General features: G+C 43.4%; 1 protein-coding gene across 1 annotated transcript in view; it reads right to left on the bottom strand.

Annotated features, from left to right (window-relative positions):
* Window positions 1–19,791, bottom strand: part of ERICH6 (glutamate rich 6) — a 69,258-nt gene that overhangs the window by 30,416 nt on the left and 19,051 nt on the right. Inside the window, exons 4-9 of the mRNA XM_045583797.1 lie at window positions 9,924–9,986; window positions 9,491–9,546; window positions 9,279–9,395; window positions 6,598–6,711; window positions 617–774; window positions 110–183 (exon numbers count right to left, since the gene is read on the bottom strand). Coding sequence (XP_045439753.1) covers window positions 110–183; window positions 617–774; window positions 6,598–6,711; window positions 9,279–9,395; window positions 9,491–9,546; window positions 9,924–9,986 — 582 coding nt within the window. The remainder of the gene's footprint in view (window positions 1–109; window positions 184–616; window positions 775–6,597; window positions 6,712–9,278; window positions 9,396–9,490; window positions 9,547–9,923; window positions 9,987–19,791) is intronic.

Here is a 19,791-nt window from a genome sequence, read left to right as displayed (position 1 = left end):
CCTAGGGTGAAGATTAATAAAATAAAAATATGCCCATTTAAGCTCTTGGTCAAGCATATGAGCTTTCTGATGTACAGTTGATCTATAACATAAGCATTGATGAACTCACCTTCTTCAGAGAAACTAGCAGTATGTTCAATTGGTTTTAGTTCCCAATGTTTGGGTATTTGTTGCTCCTGTTTTCTAAAAACAAAACAAAAAAAAACACAAACCATAGATTTAATGTTTCAAGCTGTAAAAAGTATATGACAAATTATAACTGTTTCAATGTCACCCCTTGTAATTTTTATCTGTTATTACTTGTTAATCTAGTTATTTAATCAAAGCACATGGATCTCCATTTTGTTTAGTGGACAAATTTCTCCAAAATAGGAATTCTGAATTGTCCTGAGAATCTGGGTAAGTTTCTATTTTAAATTAGTGAGTTCACTGAGTTTCTGGGAGCGCCTGGATGTCATAACATCCACCAGGCTTTGTAATAGGTTTGTTTGGCAAATTTTATCTCTTCACTGAGAATATATCTTCAAAATTATGTATTTTGAAAACCCAGATTCATTTTACAAAGAGCTCTCTAAGTGCACTTATCTGAGTTTCAATATCCAACGCTCAATGTTACCTCCGCAGGGCCTTTTCCTTTGCTCTGATCCTCTCCATCTCAGTGCCATGGGCTTTATGAGGGTCGATACAGATGAATCTCTCTTTAGAGCTTTGGACTTTTTGTTTTTCCTCATAGATGTAATCAACCAGATTTTGGAAAGAACTACAACAGATGGTCTAAAAACAAAGAGGTCATTTTCTTCTCTTTAGTTCTGGGTGAAGATAATTAGAGGGGGTAGAAACCAAAAATGGCTAATGGGGTTTAAATAATAATCTACAATAACAGTTTTTTGGTAAAAATTTTTATTGAGATATAATTCATATACCATACAATTGACCCATTTAAAGTGTGCAATTCAATGGTTTTTAGTGTATCCAGAGTTGTGTAACCATCACCACCATCAATTGTAGATGAAACCTGTACCCACTGACACTCATTCCGTATCTTCCTCTCCGCTCAGCCCCTGACAACCACTAATCTACTTTCTGTCTCAATTATTTCCTGTTCTGTACAATTCATATACATGGGATCATACAATATGCGTTACTTTGTATATGGCTTCTTTCACTGAGCATGTTTTCAAGGTCCATCTATGTAGTAGTATGTATTAGTACTTTGATTCTTTATTTTTATTTATTTATTTATTTTATTTATTTATTTATTTATCAATCTTTATTGTTCATAATATTACAAAGGTTCCTCATTTCTTCCCTCTTCCACCAGGTTCCCACCCCAACTTCCGCCCCCTCCCCACCCCCCATTGTCCTCATGCATAGGTGCACAGTTTATGTTCAGTCTCTTCCTCCCTCCCTTTCCCCTAGAACAGTCAGTCCACTCCCCTCCCATATCACTGACTCTACTACAATGAACCGCTATTATTGTTCATCAGGTTTTTCAATCTCCTTTTTTGTTGTTGTTGTTGTTTTTTTTTAATTAATAAGCTTTTACACTTCTAAGAATAAATTTTAAAATCTAATAATTTTAAACCTTGTTTTGTTTTTCTGTCCTGGGAATTGAGAGCAAACTTGTTACATGTAAACTTGCCCTTAGGCTATCAAAAGGTGTAGCCATTCAAGTGTAAATGGACACATTGTTTAAACATAACTGCTGGTTGGAATTGGATTACCTGTTCTGGGTGGGAAGGGCTTGTCCTCCCCTTTCTCCATTAAAATTAAGGTGTTAGCTTTAAAACCTCGTTTTGGCAAGAGACCTTAAACTTTCAGAACTTTAAATTTTTCAGGTAGTAAATCAGCAACTTAGCATTTTCTCAAATCAATAATACCTCCACATGCCCAAGGATACACTTCACACAAAAGACATTTCCAAATAGATCAATCAACCTCATCCAGGCCCCACACAAGGCACTCACAGATAAACACCCCAGCACTATACTAACTCAACACATCCAGATCTAAGCCTTTTTCATTTGATTCAGCAGACCCTCAAGTTCCCCCAAAAGTTTCCAGCCATGTCTGAGAGGCAGCCTTGGGGCAGAGGCAGGCGAGGAGCGAGGTGTTCCGGGCCTGGCTGCTCTGGGCCTGGCCTCTGTTTCTCTGGTTCGTTCCACAACCAGCTGCTCCGGGTCTGGCCACTGCTGCTCCCGACCTGGCTGCTCCGGGTGTGGCTGTTGCTGCTCTGGGGCCGGCCGCTCTGGGCCTGGCAGCTGCTGCTCCGGGCCTGGCCGCTCCCAACCTGGCTGCTCCAAGCATGGTTGCTGCTGCTCTGTGCCTGGCTGCTCCAGACCCGGCTGCTCTGGGCCCGGCTGTCCCGGGCCTGGCTGCTCCAAGCCTGGAAGCTCCCGGCCTGAATGCTCCGGGCTTGGCTGCTGATGTTCTGGGTCTGGCTGCTCCCGACCTGGCTGCTCTGGGCCCAGCTTCTCTGGGCCTGGCCACTCGGGGCCTGGGTGTTCCTGGACTGGTCACCCTGGGCGTGGCCGCCTCTGCTTCAGGCCTGGCTGCCACTGCCCCAGGTCTGGCTTCTCCAGGCCTGGCTGTTGCTGCTCTGGTTCTGACTGCTGCTGCTCTGGGGCCTGGCTGTTGCTGCTCTGGGCCCGGCTGCCACTGCCTTGTGCCTGGCCACTCTAGGCTTGGCTGCTGCAGTTCCAACATTCTGTCCTTTTATTTTTTAAAAATGCATATATCTTGCAATGTTGGCTGCTGAGTTGAGTTCTGACTTAGTCTTCGATTTTTCAAGATCTTCTTTGTATTCTTTCTTAAGTAATTTTAATATCTTTTGCTCTCACTTGATTTCTTCACATTGAAAATTTCTTCGGTTTCTTCCTCCTTGTCCTAGAATAGGGGTGTCAAACTCAATCAGAGAAGGGGCCAAAATCTAAAATCCAGCCTAAATCGCGGGCCGAATGGTTTACTGAACAGTCATAAACTGTCATTGTGATGGAAACGCAGCAGAGTGCAGTGATGACAGTGCGGTGCGGGCCACATTGCAAGGCCTGGCGGGACGGATTTGGCCCACGGGCCTTGTGTTTGACACGTGTCCTAGAAGCTCAGCAGGTTGGCCTGTGGCACCCCTTTGTTCTCTGCGGGCTCCTGTGCTGGTTCAGCCTGTTGCAGGGGTTGGTGCCGCCCAGGAAGCAGCCCCCGGCCTCAGCTCCGTGGCCCACGCTCAGCTGTCGAAGGCCCAGGGGCACCCTCCTCCCCCCGGGAGCCCCGTCGCCCGGCTCCTTGCTGGTGCCCTGCTGGCCGGTGTCTGGCAGGGGCTCCTGCTCCTCGTCCCATTCCTCCAATCTGGAGCTTTTTTTCTCCTTCCCGCTAGGGGCATCTAGCATCAGAGTCAACAGACTGTCCTCTGTGCACAATGTGTGAGACTCCGGGGGCTCGCTTTTTGCAGCTCCCCAGGACTCGACCTCACAGCCCCGTCTCCCTCTGCTTGAGCCTGGGTCCCCAGGGATTGGCCTAGAACTGGGGTTCAGAGCAGTCGGGAATGGGGCTCAGCACCGCCGGAGGTTTTGTTTCTTCCCACCAGGGCTATCCAGCTTCAGGGTCAACATTCCGTCCTCTGCGCGCAATGTGCACGACTTCGGAGGCTCTGCTTTCGCCGCTCCCCTGGGATTCCACCTCACAGCCCAATCTCCCCCTGCCTGTGCCTGGGTCCCCAGGGTCTGGCCTAGAACTTGGGTTCAGAGCAGTCGAAATTGGTGCCCAGCAAGGCCGGAGCTCCTGTTTCCTTCCCTCCAGGGCAATCCCGCATCAGAGTCAACATTCCTTCCCTTGTGCGCAATGTGTGCTACTCCGGGGCCTTGGCCTTTCGCCGCTCTCCCAGGACTCCACCCCACAGCCCCGTCTCCCTCTGCTTGAGCCTGTGTCCCCAGGGATTAGCCTAGAACTGGGGTTCAGAGCAGTCAGAACTGGGGCTCAGCACTGCAGGAGGTTTTGTTTCTTCCCGCCAGAGCAATCCAGCATCAGAGTCAACATTCCGTCCTCTGCGCTCAATGTGCGCTACTCGGGGGGGCTCTGCTTTTCGACGCTCCTCTGGGATTCCGCCTCACAGCCCCGTCTCCCCCTGCCCGAGCCTGGGTCCTCAGGGTCTGGCCCATAGCTGGGGCTCAGCGCTGCCAGTTCTGGGGTTCAGCCTAGGCCGGGGTTTTTATTTCCTTCCTGCTAGGGAACGCCAGGCAGCACCCAGCCTTCTCTTCCTCTCCGGCTGCGACCTCTCCTTGCGCGCATGCGTGCATGCAGCATGTCTCCGTACCTTAGGATTTTTCAGCTCCTCTGATTTTCCTTCTGGTTTTCTCTTTCCTTCTTGTTGTAGAATTTTCAGTCAGTCGACTACCTGTAGCTCTGGGCAATGTTCACTCTACATTTTAGTTTTATTCCATTGAAATTGTGTGCTGCTGCGGTTAGGTGTCTACCTGAGCAGCCATCTTGGATCCTTTATTTTTTTTTTTAATGTTTTAAATAAATCTTTATTGTTCAGCTTATTACAAATGTTCCTCTTTCCCCCCCTCCATTGCTCCTCTCCACCAGGTTCTCATTCCACACTCTGCCCTTTCCCCACTCCCCATTGTCCTCATCCATAGGTGCACAGTTTTTGTTCAGTCTCTTCCCACACCCCCCACTCCCCTTTTCCCTAGAATCGTCAGTCCACTCCCCTTCCATACCTCTGATTCTATTATATTCACCAGTTAATATTGTTCATCAGCTTTTTAATTCCCTTGGTTTTTAGATTCACTTGTTGATAGTTACGTATTTGTTGTTTATAATTTTTATCTTTATCTTCTTCCTTCTTCATCTTCCTAAAGAACCCCTTCAGCAATTCATATAATTCTGGTTTGGCGGTGATGAACTCCTTTAGCTTTTTTATTTTTATTTTTTTATTTAATTTGTGAAGCTCTTTATTTGGCCTTTGATTCTGAGTGATAGCTTTGCTGGGTAGAGTAACTTTGGCTATAGGTTCTTGCTATTCATCACCTTGAATATTTCTTGCCATTCCCGTCTGGCCTGCATGGTTTCTGTTGAGAAATCAGCTGACAATCGTATGGGTGCTCCTTTATAGGTAACTACCTGCTTTTCTCTTGCTGCTTTTAATATTCTCTCTTTGTCTTTTGCTCTTGGAATTTTAATTATGATGTGTCTTGGTGTGGTCCTCTTTGGATTCCTTTTGTTTGGGGTTCTGTGCATTTCCTGGACTTGTAAGTCTATTTCTTTCACCAGGTGGGGGAAGTTTTCTGTCACTATTTCTTCCAGTATTCTTTCAGTATCTTGCTCTCTCTTTTCTTCTGGGACCCCCATAATTGATATTGGTTCACTTGAAGTTGTCCCAGAGGCTTCTTATACTATCTTTAAGTTTCTGGATTTTTGTGTCTTCTTGCTTCTGCAGAGGAGTGTCCTCTGGCTCTTTGTGTTCCAAATATTTGATTTGATTCTTGCAATCTTCTGTATTTAGGACTCTGTATAATATATATTTTTTATTTCAGACAATGTATTCTTTATTTCTAGTTGATCCTTTTTCATCTCCTTAAAGGTCTCATTTATTTTATCGGCCTTTTCTAGGAAATTCTTGAAAAACCTTATAACCATGGTTTTGAACTTTATATCCAGTCTTTTGTTCTTCATCTCTTTAGTTTGAGACCTATTTCCTTGTCTCAGCATTTTCTTTGCTTCCCAGAGTTGGTAGGATGGCTTTGTGTGTTTGGTGTCCTATATGGCTCAATGAAGTGTGTTCTATCAGCCTCCCCAATTACCTGAGGTAGACACCCTTGGTGCTCCCCTTTGTAGACTGCATGTACAGTCTTGTTGTAGTTAAGTCTTGATTGTTGTTGGTATCCCTCAGCGCTTTGCAGCTCCCAATCTAATCTGTGAGCCTCTCTCCTTCTTTCTGGTTGTAGATTTTTCACTCCACCAGCTTTCCTGTGCTTTTGGATAATGTCTGTTCTTATTTTAGTTGTTTTTTTGAAATTGTTGTGCGAGGCAGAAGCTTAGGTGCTAACCTAGGCCGCCATCTTGTCTCCCCCCCATTACTTCAATTCTTATGATTGAATAATATTTGACTTTGTGAATACACCACATTTATTTGCCCGTTCATCAGTTGAAGGGCATTGAATTATTTTCACCATTCGTCTCTTATAAATCATGCTGCTGTGAACATTTGTGTACAAGTTTTTGTGTAAACATGTATTGTCAATTTTCTTGGGTATGTACCTAGGAATGGATTTGTATATTATATGGTAATTGTATCTGTAACTTTTTGAGGAACTACCCAACTTTCCCCCAACACAGCTGTACCATTTTACAGTCCTCTTCAATAGCATATGAGGGTTCCAGTTTCTCTATATCTTTGCCAACACTTGTTATTGTCTGTCATTTTATTAATACCACCCTAGTGGGTATGAATTGTATCCCATTGTGTTTATGATTTGTGTTTCCCTGACTGTTATCACATAATTTTAAAGAATGGCAACTCAAGGAGAAAATACTACATATATTTTAAAATGGTATTTAAAATAATACTACTTTCCTCAGTAAATATGCTTTAGAACTTACCTGTTTTAATGGTTCAGAGATACTGTTGTCAGAATAAATATCCATAGTAGAAAGAAATGTTCTTAGATTACGCCCACAAAATTCACAGGTCAGCAATATCTCTTCCTCTTCTCCCTTGAGAGAGGGGAAAATGAAGACCTGCCCACAAGCAGCATCAGGAGCCAGGGTTCTGGGCAGGTCAGTAAGTGCCCATTAGGACAGCAGGAATATGGAGATGTGCAAACCTACTTGAGAGCTCCTGTCAGACACCCTGAAGTCTCCCAGAAATAGTTGGTGGGAAACTTCCAAGAGCCTGAGATTCTATACTAGAAGGTACCCAGCTGGCAAGACCTATATATTCCAGAATGAGACATCACTTCTGTTAATGAGTTGGTGAGGATTGAGGATGCTGAGGTGGTGTTGAGGGCCTCTCTCTGCTGCAGTTCACCAGAGTACAGCTGAGCCCATCAGGAGCTGTGTTAGTCCTTTGGATGGCTCCTTAGTGTAAGCACAGTTTCAGAAATGAATGTTGACATCTGAGTCTCTTGTTGGGGAGAGGGATATACAGTGTGTAAGTAGATGCAAGTGACAGGAGATAACATATATCAAATTGCAGGCAAATGGTCTAAGATTTTGAATGCCATAAACTCCTTTAGGAAGTGCCAGGTAAAAAAAAAATCTTGACATTACATATGCAGGTCACCATTCATAATGATCACCATTCTAAATTAGAGTCCTTTCTCAAGGGGAAGCCAAAATTGGGGCTCTGAATTCTCCTGTCTTGGCTATGAAGGTAATTCCAGAGGGGGAAGGAGAAAAAAAGCAATAAGGAGATCTGGAGTTAGGAGTTCAGGTGGCTCCATGAGGGGTTGATACATTATTGGCATGTTGGTGATCTGAGGTCATGATGGCAAGCAGGCAAGCCTCAGCACAGGTCTCAGGAAAAGACAGAGATTATGGCTCACAGGTCATGAATACCACAAGGGCATTTGTATTTGCCATAGAAACCATTCTCTGGGATTGGCAAGAATGGCCATCATGGGGCCAAAGTGTACCTGAGGTGGCCAATACAGTCAAGGATTCACCACCCTGGAGTACAGTTCAATACCTCTAGCCATTAAAATGACACAATAATGTAGCTGAAAGCAGAGGACTTAGTGGGTGAGTGGAGTGGTAAAGTCTTGTAATAGAGAAATGGTGGAGTAAATCCAGGATGGCTACCAGATGATGGAGCAGGGCAGGAGAGCTTGACAATGCCAGGACATCTGCAACCTGTTCCATTCAAGGGTCTTGGTAGTGAGCTCCTCAGTCTGAGATCCCTTTATCCCTTTACCTGGAGTGAAGCAAGGTGGAGATGCATCAAAAGACCATGAGTGGGATTGTAATCTGCATTTGAAGAGGAGGGAAAAGTTGGAAAGCCATTTGCTCTGCTCCTGAGCTAGAGAACCTGGAAGGTCTGTCCGAAGAGCAGGAGGAGCCATCCCTGCCCAGGTGCTAGTGCAGGGACAGTTCCCTGGAAGAAGGGACCTTCCTAATGTTCAGGCATATCTCTAGGTGTCAGGAAGGAAGCTTGAGTAACTTCCCTGCATACGAGCCTTTGTGATTCAGAAGAAGGAAGGTGTTATGTCTGAATAAAGAATTTCAACTTGAAGAGTCTATAGGGTGACTAAACCTGGGCTAAATATAAACAGTAAATGTTGGTGGATATTAAATAACATGATATATTCAATGTGTTGCTCCTCACCAGAATTGCACAGTTGAATGTGCTGCACAAATCAGCAATGAACACCACCTCAGAGCATCCACACAGATTACCCACCAATTCCTTAGTGCACTGGCCACAGGCCATCTCACATGATTGGTATCTTGTTTTCAGTGAATAAGCCTGCACCTTAGTGCATCCAGAAGAAGTAATCAAAGGGGTTTCCAGGTAGGGGCTGTGCAGCACTCTCCACATGTTCATAACACCCAAGTTTGGAAATAATCATTCCACCGGGCAGTCCCTCACCACTGAGGTGAAGTGGGTGCTGTGCCATCCTGTTGGAATTATTAAGATGACCTTTTCCTTGCCCACCAAGATAGGCATTGGTCACTTAACATGATAAAATATGGCAAATCCAAATCTTATCTATGTTTCCAGGCATTATGGCCACTCTTACAGGTTAAATGGTGTCCCCCTAAAAGACACTGAAGTTGTAACTCCTGGAACCTGTGAATGTGGCCTTAACTAGAAATGGGGTCTTTGCAGATGTCATTAAGTTTAGATGAGGCCATTAAGGTGGGTCCTAATCCAACATGGCTAGTGTCCTTGGAGAAAAGAAACACTTGGACACAGACCCCCAGACCTCCAGGGAAACTAAGACAGAAACTGAAGTGATGGCACTGCCAGTCAAGCATAAGAACTGACAACTACAACCAGGAGCCTGGAAGAGGCAAGAAAGGCTACTCTCCTGCATGCTGCACTTACTGACTTGGACTTCTAACTGGAGACAACACGTGTTTGTCATTTTAAGTCACCTAGTCTGTGGCCCTTTTTGGCAGCAACCCTAGAAAACTACCATAGTTATCCTGTCCAAATGCTATTTCAAGTAAATGGGCTCTCTGCCTATGTTTTTAAAAGTATGTTCACTATCTTTTGTGCAAACCATCATGTGCCTTTTCACTTCACTTATTAGAGTAAACAAAGAAAAAATGAAAATCACCTTGAAGTCAGTGCCTAAAATGGAACACTCCTGTTTGAATGCCAGAAAGGTTGGTGGCCCGACACTGGGTAATGTTCTCAGAGAAGGCTCAAACAATGTTATAAAGTCTTCCTCAAACTAAATTTCAAAGGGAGACACAGAAAGAGAAAATGAAGATGAATGATTGATTTACCATGAGCATGATTTACTAGTTGGACTGAAATATTTCTTACCTCCAACTCACATAAAATATTTAGTTTTAGCTCTTCTGGATTAATTACCCATTTTTCTGAAGAGAAAAGGATAGATTTAGAAGGAAAGTTTAAAGTCTTTGTGCACTGTATCCCATTTTCTCTAGTTTGGAAATCCTAGCCCATTAAACCCCCCTTCCCACCCCCCCCCCCACCCCCCCCGGCCCACAAACACACATTTACTCATACACACACATGCAAATGCACACCCCCTACACACACACACACACACACACACACACACACACACACACACCATTAAAATACCCTGAAACCCTCCCTTTTCACCACTTTATTGCATATATTATTAAGGGGAGGGCTTTTCTAAAAGTCATGAGGACCATTAAAGTTAAGTAGGTTCCATAATAGCAGTTTGCTTTTGCCACACAGGGCATGATGCCAAATATCCATTCACCTCTTAACACAGCAGCCATACTTTCAGGTTCAGTGTCCTTCTTTATAGTGCGTTTTTTCTTCCCTGTCAAAAGTATATATATGTCATTAATCCTGAAAAAATAGGAAAGAAGTTTAATATAAAAGAAACCATGAGCCCAGCTAGTGTGCGTCAGTGGTTGATCATTGACCTATGAAACAGGAGGTCATGATTCAATTCCCATTCAGGTCATATGCCCAGGTTGTGGGCTCAGTACCCAATGTGGGGCATGCAGGAAGCAGCAGATCGATGATTCTCTCTCCTCATTGATGTTTCTATCTCTCTCTCTGTTCCTCCCTGAAGTCAATGTATATATATAAAAGCCTAAGCAGCTGTTACAACCAGACAATAGTTGTGATGCACCCTGATCACCTGGGGGCAGACACTCAATGCAGGAGTGCACTCCCACAGCCAACCTCGTATGGTCAGCCAACCTCCCATAGTCCCTCCTCCCAGCCGACTGGCCTCCATCAGCCTCAATAGGGATTGGGCAAGATGGCCCCAATAACCCTGACTGCCAGCCAGGCTGAGAAATCCCACCTGTGCACGAATTTGTGTACTGGGCCTCTAGTAATATATAACCCTATATTATAAAAGAGTAATATGCAAATTGACCACACCTCTGCTACACCCACAAGCCACACTCACCAGCTAATCAGGAGCAAATATCAAATAAACCCAACCAAGATGGCTGCCAGCCACTGAGAGAAGGAGGGAGGTTTAGGTTTCCCCTGCAATGGAGGAAGCCAAGCTTTCTGCCTGCCTTTGCTAGCCTTGGCCATGGTCAGAGTTGGGCCATCGGAGCAGGGTGATCTGAGCCAGCTGGGGTCCCCTGCAGGTGATTGGAGCCAGCTGAGGGTCCCTGCCCAGAGCCCAAACTTCGGTCAGAGGTTTGCGGTCTTGGCTATGTGTGGAGCCAGGCAATTGAGCCAGATAGGAGTCCCTTCAGGTTATTGGTGCCAGCAGGGGATCCCTGTCCAGGGTCTGGGCCTCAAACAGAGGCTTTCATCCTTGGCTTGGGGCGGAGCCTGGTGATCAAGCCAGCTGGGCATCTCTGCGGGTGATTGGAGCCAGCTGGGGTCCATGCTCAGGGCCCGAGCCTCAGCCAAAGGCTTTCAGCCTTGACCGGGGGTGGAGCCAGGTGATTGAGCCAGTTGGGGGGCCCTGCCAAGGACTGGAGGCTTTAGGACTTGGCAGGGACAGAGCTGGAGATGGAAGGAGATGGGTATGAACTACAGATGAAACATTTTCTGGCCGCTCATTGGCTAAGCTCCCTGTATGCCACTGGTAATATTCTTAGTAACTTGGGTATAAGAATCTAAAAAGGTGATCTAGGGTTTTTCCACCACACTTCTGGGGTAAAAAACAAAGGTCTGCTGCTGGAGGGCTAAAAAATGTCATAACCTGCCCTAGGCGGTTTGGCTCAGTGGATAATGCCTAGGTTTGCCAACCACAGGGTCCAGGTTAGATTCTGATCAAGGGCATGTACCTAAGTAGCTCTTCCCTGGCTGGAGCCAAGGTCAGGGCTCATGCAGGAGGCAATAAATCAAAGTATTCATCTCACTTTGATGTTTTTCTCTGTCTTTCCCATTCTCTTCCACATTCTCTAAAAATCAGTAGAAACATATCCTTAGGTGAGGATAAAAAAAAAAAAGAAGGTGAAGGGACTAGAGTCCATGTTGATGAAAACACCTTGGTGGCTGCGGTGACTGACAGTGGCTCCAGCGGTGGGGTGATGGGGCTGGTGCCTTTCCCTGATCAGCCTGGTTGCCTCCCACAAAGGGAAGCCGACCTAAGCCATCAGTAGACATCCCCTGAGGGCTCCCAGAATGTGAGAGGGGGCAGGCTGGGCTGAGGAGACCCCCCCTCAGTGCACAAATTTTGTGCACCAGCCCCTAATATATATATAATTTTTAATATATATAATTTTTAATATATATAATTTTTAATATATATAATTTTAAATATATATATATTTATTTATAATATGCAAATCTACCAAATAACTGAATAAAAGAACAACCATCTGGACGACCTTCCAGAAGACCATGCTATGACAAACACTGGTGCCAGGCCAGCCAAGGCACGTGTGCTGTGATTGGCCCAAGGGCCATGCCATCATCCCACAATTGCCCTGCAGAGGGGGCTCTCCTTCTGTGAGGTGATTGATGGGGGGCTCCATGATCGATCATCCTAAAGAAGGAGGCCCAAGCCGCTGGTGGGTGAGATCAATGGGGGTGGGGGCTCTGTGATTACCCCTAAGTAGGAGGCCCAAGCCACCTTCTGTGTGGCAATCAATCGTGGAGCCCTGGCCAGGTAGGCAGGACCTTCCTCTTTAAAAGCTGTTGATTTTGGAGCTCCATGATTGAATACCCTGCAGAGGAAGGCTCAGGCCACCTGGCCAGCAGCCACAGAGGGAGGCACAGGCCACCTGACTGGTGATGCTGCAGCAGTTGGGCAGGACCTCCCTCTGCAGTGTGATCGATCTGGGGGCCTTATGATTGATCACCCCAAGGAGAGAGGTCCAAGCCAGCCAAGTGATTGCATCCCACACCTGTCACCTGCAGAGGGAGGTGACAGGTGGCAGGGAGAGTGTGTAGTGCCACACAGATGGCAAGTAGTGGCAGCAGCAGGAGCAGGGCCAGCTGCCAGTAACTGGGGGAAGGAAAGCCCTGTTAGATCCTGATCGCTGGCCAGGCCTAGGGACCCAATCCAAGGGGTCCCAATTTGTGAGAGGGCACAGGCTGGGCTAAGGGACAACCCCACCCCTTCGTGCATGAGTTTCTTTCTTTCTTTCTTTCTTTCTTTCTTTCTTTCTTTCTTTCTTTCTTTCTTTCTTTCTTTTTTTTTTTTTTTTAAAGAATATATATTTTATTGATTTTTTAAAATATATTTTATTGATTTTTTCAGAGAGGAAGGGAGAGGGATAGAGAGCTAGAAACATCGATGAGAGAGATACATCGACCAGCTGCCTCCTGCAAACCCCCCACCGAGGATGTGCCCACAACCAATGTACATGCCCTTGACCGGAATCGAACCTGGGACCTTTCAGTCCGCAGACCGACGCTCTATCCACTGAGCCAAACCAGTTTCGGCATGTGCATGAGTTTCATGCACTGGGTATATATATATATATATATATATATATATATATATATATATATATATATATATATATACACACACACACACACACACACACACACACACATATGCCTAAGCGACCACACAACCAATCAAACCACCAGTTGAATGGTTGCTATGACACACACTGACCACCAGGGGGCAGATGCTCAATACAGGAGCTGCCCCCTGGTGGTCAATGTACTCCCACAGCCAACCTCCCATGCCCCCTCCTCCCAGCCAGCCAACCTCCAGCATCATGATCAGCCCTAAGAACTAGCTAGGCTGAGGGACCCCACCCATGCATGAATTTGTGCACGGGCCTCTAGTATATATATATATATATATATATGTGTGTGTGTGTGTGTGTGTGTACCCTGTTTCCCCAAAAATAAGACAGTGTATTATATTAATGTTCCCCCCCCAAAGATGCGCTAGATCTTATTTTCAGGGGATGTCTTATTTTCGGGGAAACAGGGTATATACATGTATGTAATATGCTAATGAGACTGGACAGATGAACAACCTTTTTGACATTCTTCTGGACAAAGCTGTGGTGGTGGGGGCTGAAGCAGAGGCAGTTAGGGGCAATCAGGCAGGCAGGCAGATTGGTTAGGGGTTATCAGGCAGGCAGGCAGGAGAGTAGTTAGGAGCCAGTGGTCCCAGATTATGAGAGGGATGTTCCTGGGATTGGGCCTAAACTAGATGTCCCCTGAGGTGCCCTGGATTACAAGAGGTTTCAGGCTGGGCTGAAGGGGACCCCCCCCCCTCCACCATGCACAAATTTTGTGCACCAGGCCTTTAATATATTTCTTTGAAAAATATATACTCTTATTGAGTTTGTCTCTTTTTTTTTCTAAATAACATTTTTTAAAATTGATTTTTTTAGAGAGAGGAAGGGAGAGGGAGAGATAGAAAACATCAATGATGAGAAAGAAGCATCATCAATTGTCTGCTTCCTGCACACCCCCTACTGGGAATCAAGCCCATGACCCAGTTATACGTCTTGACCAAAATAGATCCAGTGGCCTTTTGGTTCCCCATGGATGCTAAACCACTGAGCCATACCCAATCAGGCTAAATAACATTTTATCAGCAATAAGGAACAAAGAAAGAAAATGCACCACTCCAATCCCTCACTTTTATAAATGTGTCTGCCTCAGATTTTCCAAAATGGCAGTGGAGTAAATGGAAGCTACACTGACACTCTCGCAGGGCCAAACTGGAAATACAACTAAAATATGGAAGAACCACCCAGAAAAATCAACTGAGGTGACTAACTGGAGAGAACCATGATAACCAAGGATGGAAAGTGGAGAGTGGATAGAGACTGGTAGGAAATGAAGGGGCTGGCTGGGCTCCCACAGACTGCAGCTAAAGTCCCAGAGGGATACCTTAGCTAGGGGAGGGGGGAGGTTCTAACTGAGAACTCTGGGTTCTAAATCCCAAGTTGGCTTCCCTACCCACAGAGCACCAAAACTGAGAAAGAAGCTCACATAACTTCTGACTGTGAAAAGCAGCAGGGTTGCTGTCTGCCAGGGCGAGATGGCAGACACCCTATTAAAGGGCCACTGCAAATTTTTTGTGTGCATCCACTCACTTTGGGCTCCAACAGAGGAAGGCACAACTTCAAGTGTACCAACATCAGAATTATGGGGGTGCCAGAAGAAGAGAGAGAGAAAGATATTGAAAACCTATTTAAAGAAATAATTTCAGAAAACTTCTCCACCTGGTGAAAGAAATAGACTTACAAGTCCAGGAAGTGCACAGAACCCCAAACAGAAGTAATCCAAAGAGGACCACACCAAGACACATCATAATCAAAATGCCAAGGGCAAAAGGCAAAGAGAGAATCTTACAAGCAGCAAGAGCACCCATAGAATTATCAGCTGATTTCTCAACAGAAACTATGCAGGCCAGATGGGAGTGGCAAGAAATATTCAAAGTGATGAATAGCAACAACCTACAACCAAGATTACTCTACCCAGAAAAGTTATCATTCAGAATTGAAGGGCAGATAAAGAGCTTCACAGATAAAAAAAAGCTAAAGGACTTCATCACCACCAAACCAGTATTATATGAAATGTTGAAAGGTATTCTTTAAGAAGAGGAAGAAGAAGAAAAAAGAAAGATAAAAATTTTGATCAACAAATACATATATATCAACAAGTGAATCTAAAAATCAAGTAAATTAAAAATATTAGAAACAGAATAAACTGGTGAGAATAATAGAATCAGGGGCAAAGAAAGGTAATTATCAGGGGGGAAAGGGTGTGGAGGTTCAGAAAGAGACTGGACTAAAATCGTACTCCTATGGATGAGGACAATGGGGGTGGGGAGGTAAGGGCAGAGGGTGAGGTGGGAACTGGGTAGAAGGGAGCTATGGGGGGGAAAAAGGAGAAACAATTGTAATAATATGAGCAATAGGGGTGATGGTAAGATATGTACACAGATAATAATTAAATAAAAAATAAGCAATAAGATTTATTAAGTTAAAAAATAAAATAAATTAAAAAAGAAATTATATGAGACATAGAGTAATGACATAATGATGGTAAAGATGCTCAATGGCATGAGAAAAGATGTAGTAACTATGAAGAATGACAGCACTAATAAAGAACATAGTGGAAGGAATACATAGCAGATTAGAAGAAGCCAAGGATCAGTGAATTAGAAGACAGAGTAGAAATAAAAAACCACTCAATCAGAGAACCAAAAAGGAAAAAAAAAATAGGAGGACAATTTAAGGGAGCGGAGACAAGAAACATAACAATATTTTCATAACAGGTGTGTCAGAAGGGAAGGAAATAGAGCAATGGATAGAGAACATGTTTGTAGAAATAATGGTAGAAAACTTCGCTAACCTGGTGAAGATTACACAAGTTCAGGAGGCACAGAGAATCACAAACAAGAACCCAAACAGTCCCATGCCAAGACACATCTTAATTAAAATGCCCAAAATTAAAGACAAAGAGAGAACCTTATAAACAGCAAGAGAAACACAATTTGTTAACTACAAGGGAGCTCCCATAAGGCTGTAGGCTGATTTCTCATCAGAAACTCTACAGGCCAGAAGGGAATGGCATGAAGTACTCAAGGTAATGAAAAGCAAGAATCTGAAGCTAAGATTATAGGCTATAATTCAAAATAGATGCTGAAATAAAGAGCTTCCCAGACCCCCTTTCCGCTGCAAAAAAGGCTAACGGAATTTATCGCTACCAAACCAACACTGCAAAAAATGCTAAAGGGATTGTTGTAAGGAGAAGAAGACTATATATAGAGAGAAACCTAGGAATAAAAAATTAAAATGAAAAATAAGTTCCTATCAATAATAACATTAAATGTAAATAGTTTAAATGTTCTAATCAAAAGACATAGGATAGCTGAATGGATAAAAAACATGACACATTTATATGCTGTCTACAAGAGATCTACCTCATCAAAAGACTCAGAAAGAATCAGAGTGAAGAAATAGAAAATATTTTCCACGCAAATTTAAACAAAAAGAAAAACTGTGATAGCAGAACTCATATCTGACAAAATAGATTTTATTTTATTTTTTTTATAAGTTTTTATTGTTCATATTATTACAAATGTTCCTTTTTCCCCCCCCCCAACATTGCTCTCCTCCACCAGGTTCCCACCCCACCCTCTGCCCTTTCCCCTCTCCCCATTGTCCTCATCCATAGGTGCACAGTTTATGTTCAGTCTATTCCCACGCCCCTCTCTCCCCCTTTCCCCAAGAATAGTAGTTCACTCCCCTTCCGTACCTCTGATTCTATTATATTCAACAGTTAATATGGTTCATCAGATTTTTTAAAATTTCCTTGGTTTTTAGATTCACTTGTTGATAGTTACGTATTTGTTGTTCATAATTTTTATCTTTATTTACTTTCTCTTCTGAAAGAACCCCCTTCAGCAATTCATATAATTCTGGTTTGGCGGTGATGAACTCCTTTAGCTTTTTTTTATTAGTGAAGCTCTTTATCTGGCCTTCGATTCTGAGTGATAGCTTTGCTGGGTAGATTATTTTTGGCTGTAGGTTCTTGCTATTCATCACCTTGAATATTTCTTGCCATTCCCTTCTGGCCTGCATGGTTTCTGTTGAGAAGTCAGCTGACAATCGTATAGGTGCTCCTTTATAGGTTACTACCTTCTTTGCTCTTGCTTCTTTTAATATTCTCTCTTTGTCTTTTGCTCTTGGAATTTTAATAATGATGTATCTCGGTGTGGTCCTCTTTGGATTCCTTTAGTTTGGAGTTCTGTGCACTTCCTGGACTTGTAAGTCTAATTCTTTCATCAGGTGGGGGAAGTTTTCTGTCACTATTTCTTTCAGTATGTTTTCGATATCTTGCTCTCTCTCATCTTCTGGGACCCCCATAATTCTGATGTTGGTTCGCTTGAAGTTGTCCCAGAGTTTTCTTACATTATCTTCAATTTTCTGGATTCTCTTGCCTTCTAGCTTCTGTGGAGGAGTGTCTTCTGGCTCTTTATATTCCAAATCTTTGACTTGATTCTTGTGATCTTCCCTTCTGTTTTTAGGACTCTGTAAAATATTTTTTATTTCAGACAATGTATTCTTTATTTCTTGTTGATCTCTTATCATTTCTCGATGACTCCTTATTAATTCTAGTTGATTTCTTTTCATATCCTCATAGGCCTTATCCATCTTTTCTAGGAAATTCTTGAAAAACCTTATAAGCGTAGATTTGAACTCTATATCCAGATGCTTTTTGTCCTCCATTTCTTTCGTTTGTGATCTATTTTGTTGCCAAACAGTCTATGCTCTCCCACAATGAGCCCGGTATTGGGGTTCAGTTCAGTTGGAAGTGGAGTTGGAGGTGGCGTTCAGAGCAGTCTGGAGCCCCAGTCTCCTTCCCGTCAGGGCAATCCCGCGGCACAGCCGACCGTCCCTTCTCTGTGCGCAGTGTGCGCACCGCAGGGACCTCCTTTCGCCACTTCCCCGGGGTTCCGCCTTACAGCCCGGCTCCCTATGGCTGAGCCTGAGTCCCCGGGGTCTGGCTTAAAACTGGGGATCAGAGCAGTCGGGGGCCCAGCACAGTCGGAGTTTTATCTCCTTTCCGCTAGGGAACGCCCGCCAGGCACTCGGCCTCCCTCCTCTCAGGCTCCGTCCTCTCCGCTTGCTGCGTCTCCGTACCTTGGGCTTTTCCAGCTCCTCCGCACCTCCTTCTGGTTTTCTCCTTGCTTCTCACTGTAGAATTTCCAGTCAGTCAACCTTCCTGTAGCTCTGGGCAATGTCCGTTTTATATTTTAGTTGTATTTTGTTGAAATTGTTGTGTGCGGCTGCGGCTAGGTGTTCACCTGGGCGCAGCCCTCTTGGATCTCTGACAAAATAGATTTTACAGTGAAGGGTATTACAATAGAAAATAATGGTCACTACATAATACTAAAGGGATTGATTATTGTATAAAGAAGATATAACCTTGGTAAACATAGTAGTTGATGTAGCCAATATAGGAACACCTAAATATATAGAAAAAAAATTTTTTAGAGGATTTTAAGGGAGAGATTGACAACAATGCAGTCATAGAAGGGAATTTTAACACCCTTCTGACTTCACTGGATAGATCTTCCAGACAAAAAGTTAAGGAAACAGTAACTCTAAAGGACACACTGGATCAGATGGATTTAATTGAGTTGAACATTGTAGAACATTTCACCTCAAAGCTGCAGAGTATATATTCTTCTTAAGTGCACATGGATCATTTTAGCCCATATGTTAGGTCACAAAACAAGTCTCTACAAGTTCAAGAAGAGTAAAATCATATCAAGCATCTTCTCATATCACAAAGGCATGAGATTATAAATCAACTACAGTAAAAACATCCAAAAACATTCAAACACATGGAGGCTAACTAGCATGTTATTAAACAATGAATGGGTTACAAATAAGATCAAGCAAGAAATAAAAAACTTTCTGGAAACAAATGACAATGAATACACAACACCAAATCTATGGGACACAGGAAAAGCAGTCATGAGAAGGAAGTTCATAGCACTACTGGTCTACCTAAAAAAAACAAAAAACAAAAACCAAAAATTATCAATAAGCTATTTATCCCTATAACTTAAAGAGAATAACAAGAAAAGTACAAGTAAATAAACAATAAAGGTTAGAGCAGAAATAAATGAGATATAGGCTAAAAAATACAGTGCAAAAATCAATGGAACCAAGAGCTAGTTCTTTGAAAAGATAAACAAGATTGATGAACCTTTAGCCAGACTCATCAAGAAACAATTAGAGAAGACCCAAATAAATAAAATCAGAAATGAAAACAGTAATTACTGATAGCACAGAAATACAAAGAATTGTAAGAAAATACTATGAATAACAATATGCCTAAAAGTTGGACAATGTGGATAAAATAGACAAATTCCTAAAAAATAAAAAACAAAAAAAAACCAAACAAAAAAAACAAAAAAACAATGTTCCAAAAATGGAATCAGGAAGAATTAGAAAACCTGAATAGGTCAATAACAACTGATGAAATTGAAGCAGTTATAAGAAACAAAAACAAAAAACTTCCAGCAAACAAAAGCCCTGGTCCACGTGGCTTCACAGGAGAGTTTTACCAAACATTCAAAGAACAACTAACATCTATCATCCTCAAGCTATTACAAAAAATACAAGAGGAAGGAGCATTTCCAAGTTGGTTTTATGAGGCTAGCATTATCCTAATTCCAAAACCAGATAAAGACACTATAA

This window comes from Pipistrellus kuhlii, unplaced genomic scaffold (assembly GCF_014108245.1).
Source record: "Pipistrellus kuhlii isolate mPipKuh1 unplaced genomic scaffold, mPipKuh1.p scaffold_m20_p_2, whole genome shotgun sequence".
Classification (NCBI taxonomy): Eukaryota; Metazoa; Chordata; class Mammalia; order Chiroptera; family Vespertilionidae; genus Pipistrellus; species Pipistrellus kuhlii.
The sequence above is the reverse complement of the archived record's forward strand: the minus strand, read 5'-3'. Positions and strand labels throughout refer to the sequence as shown.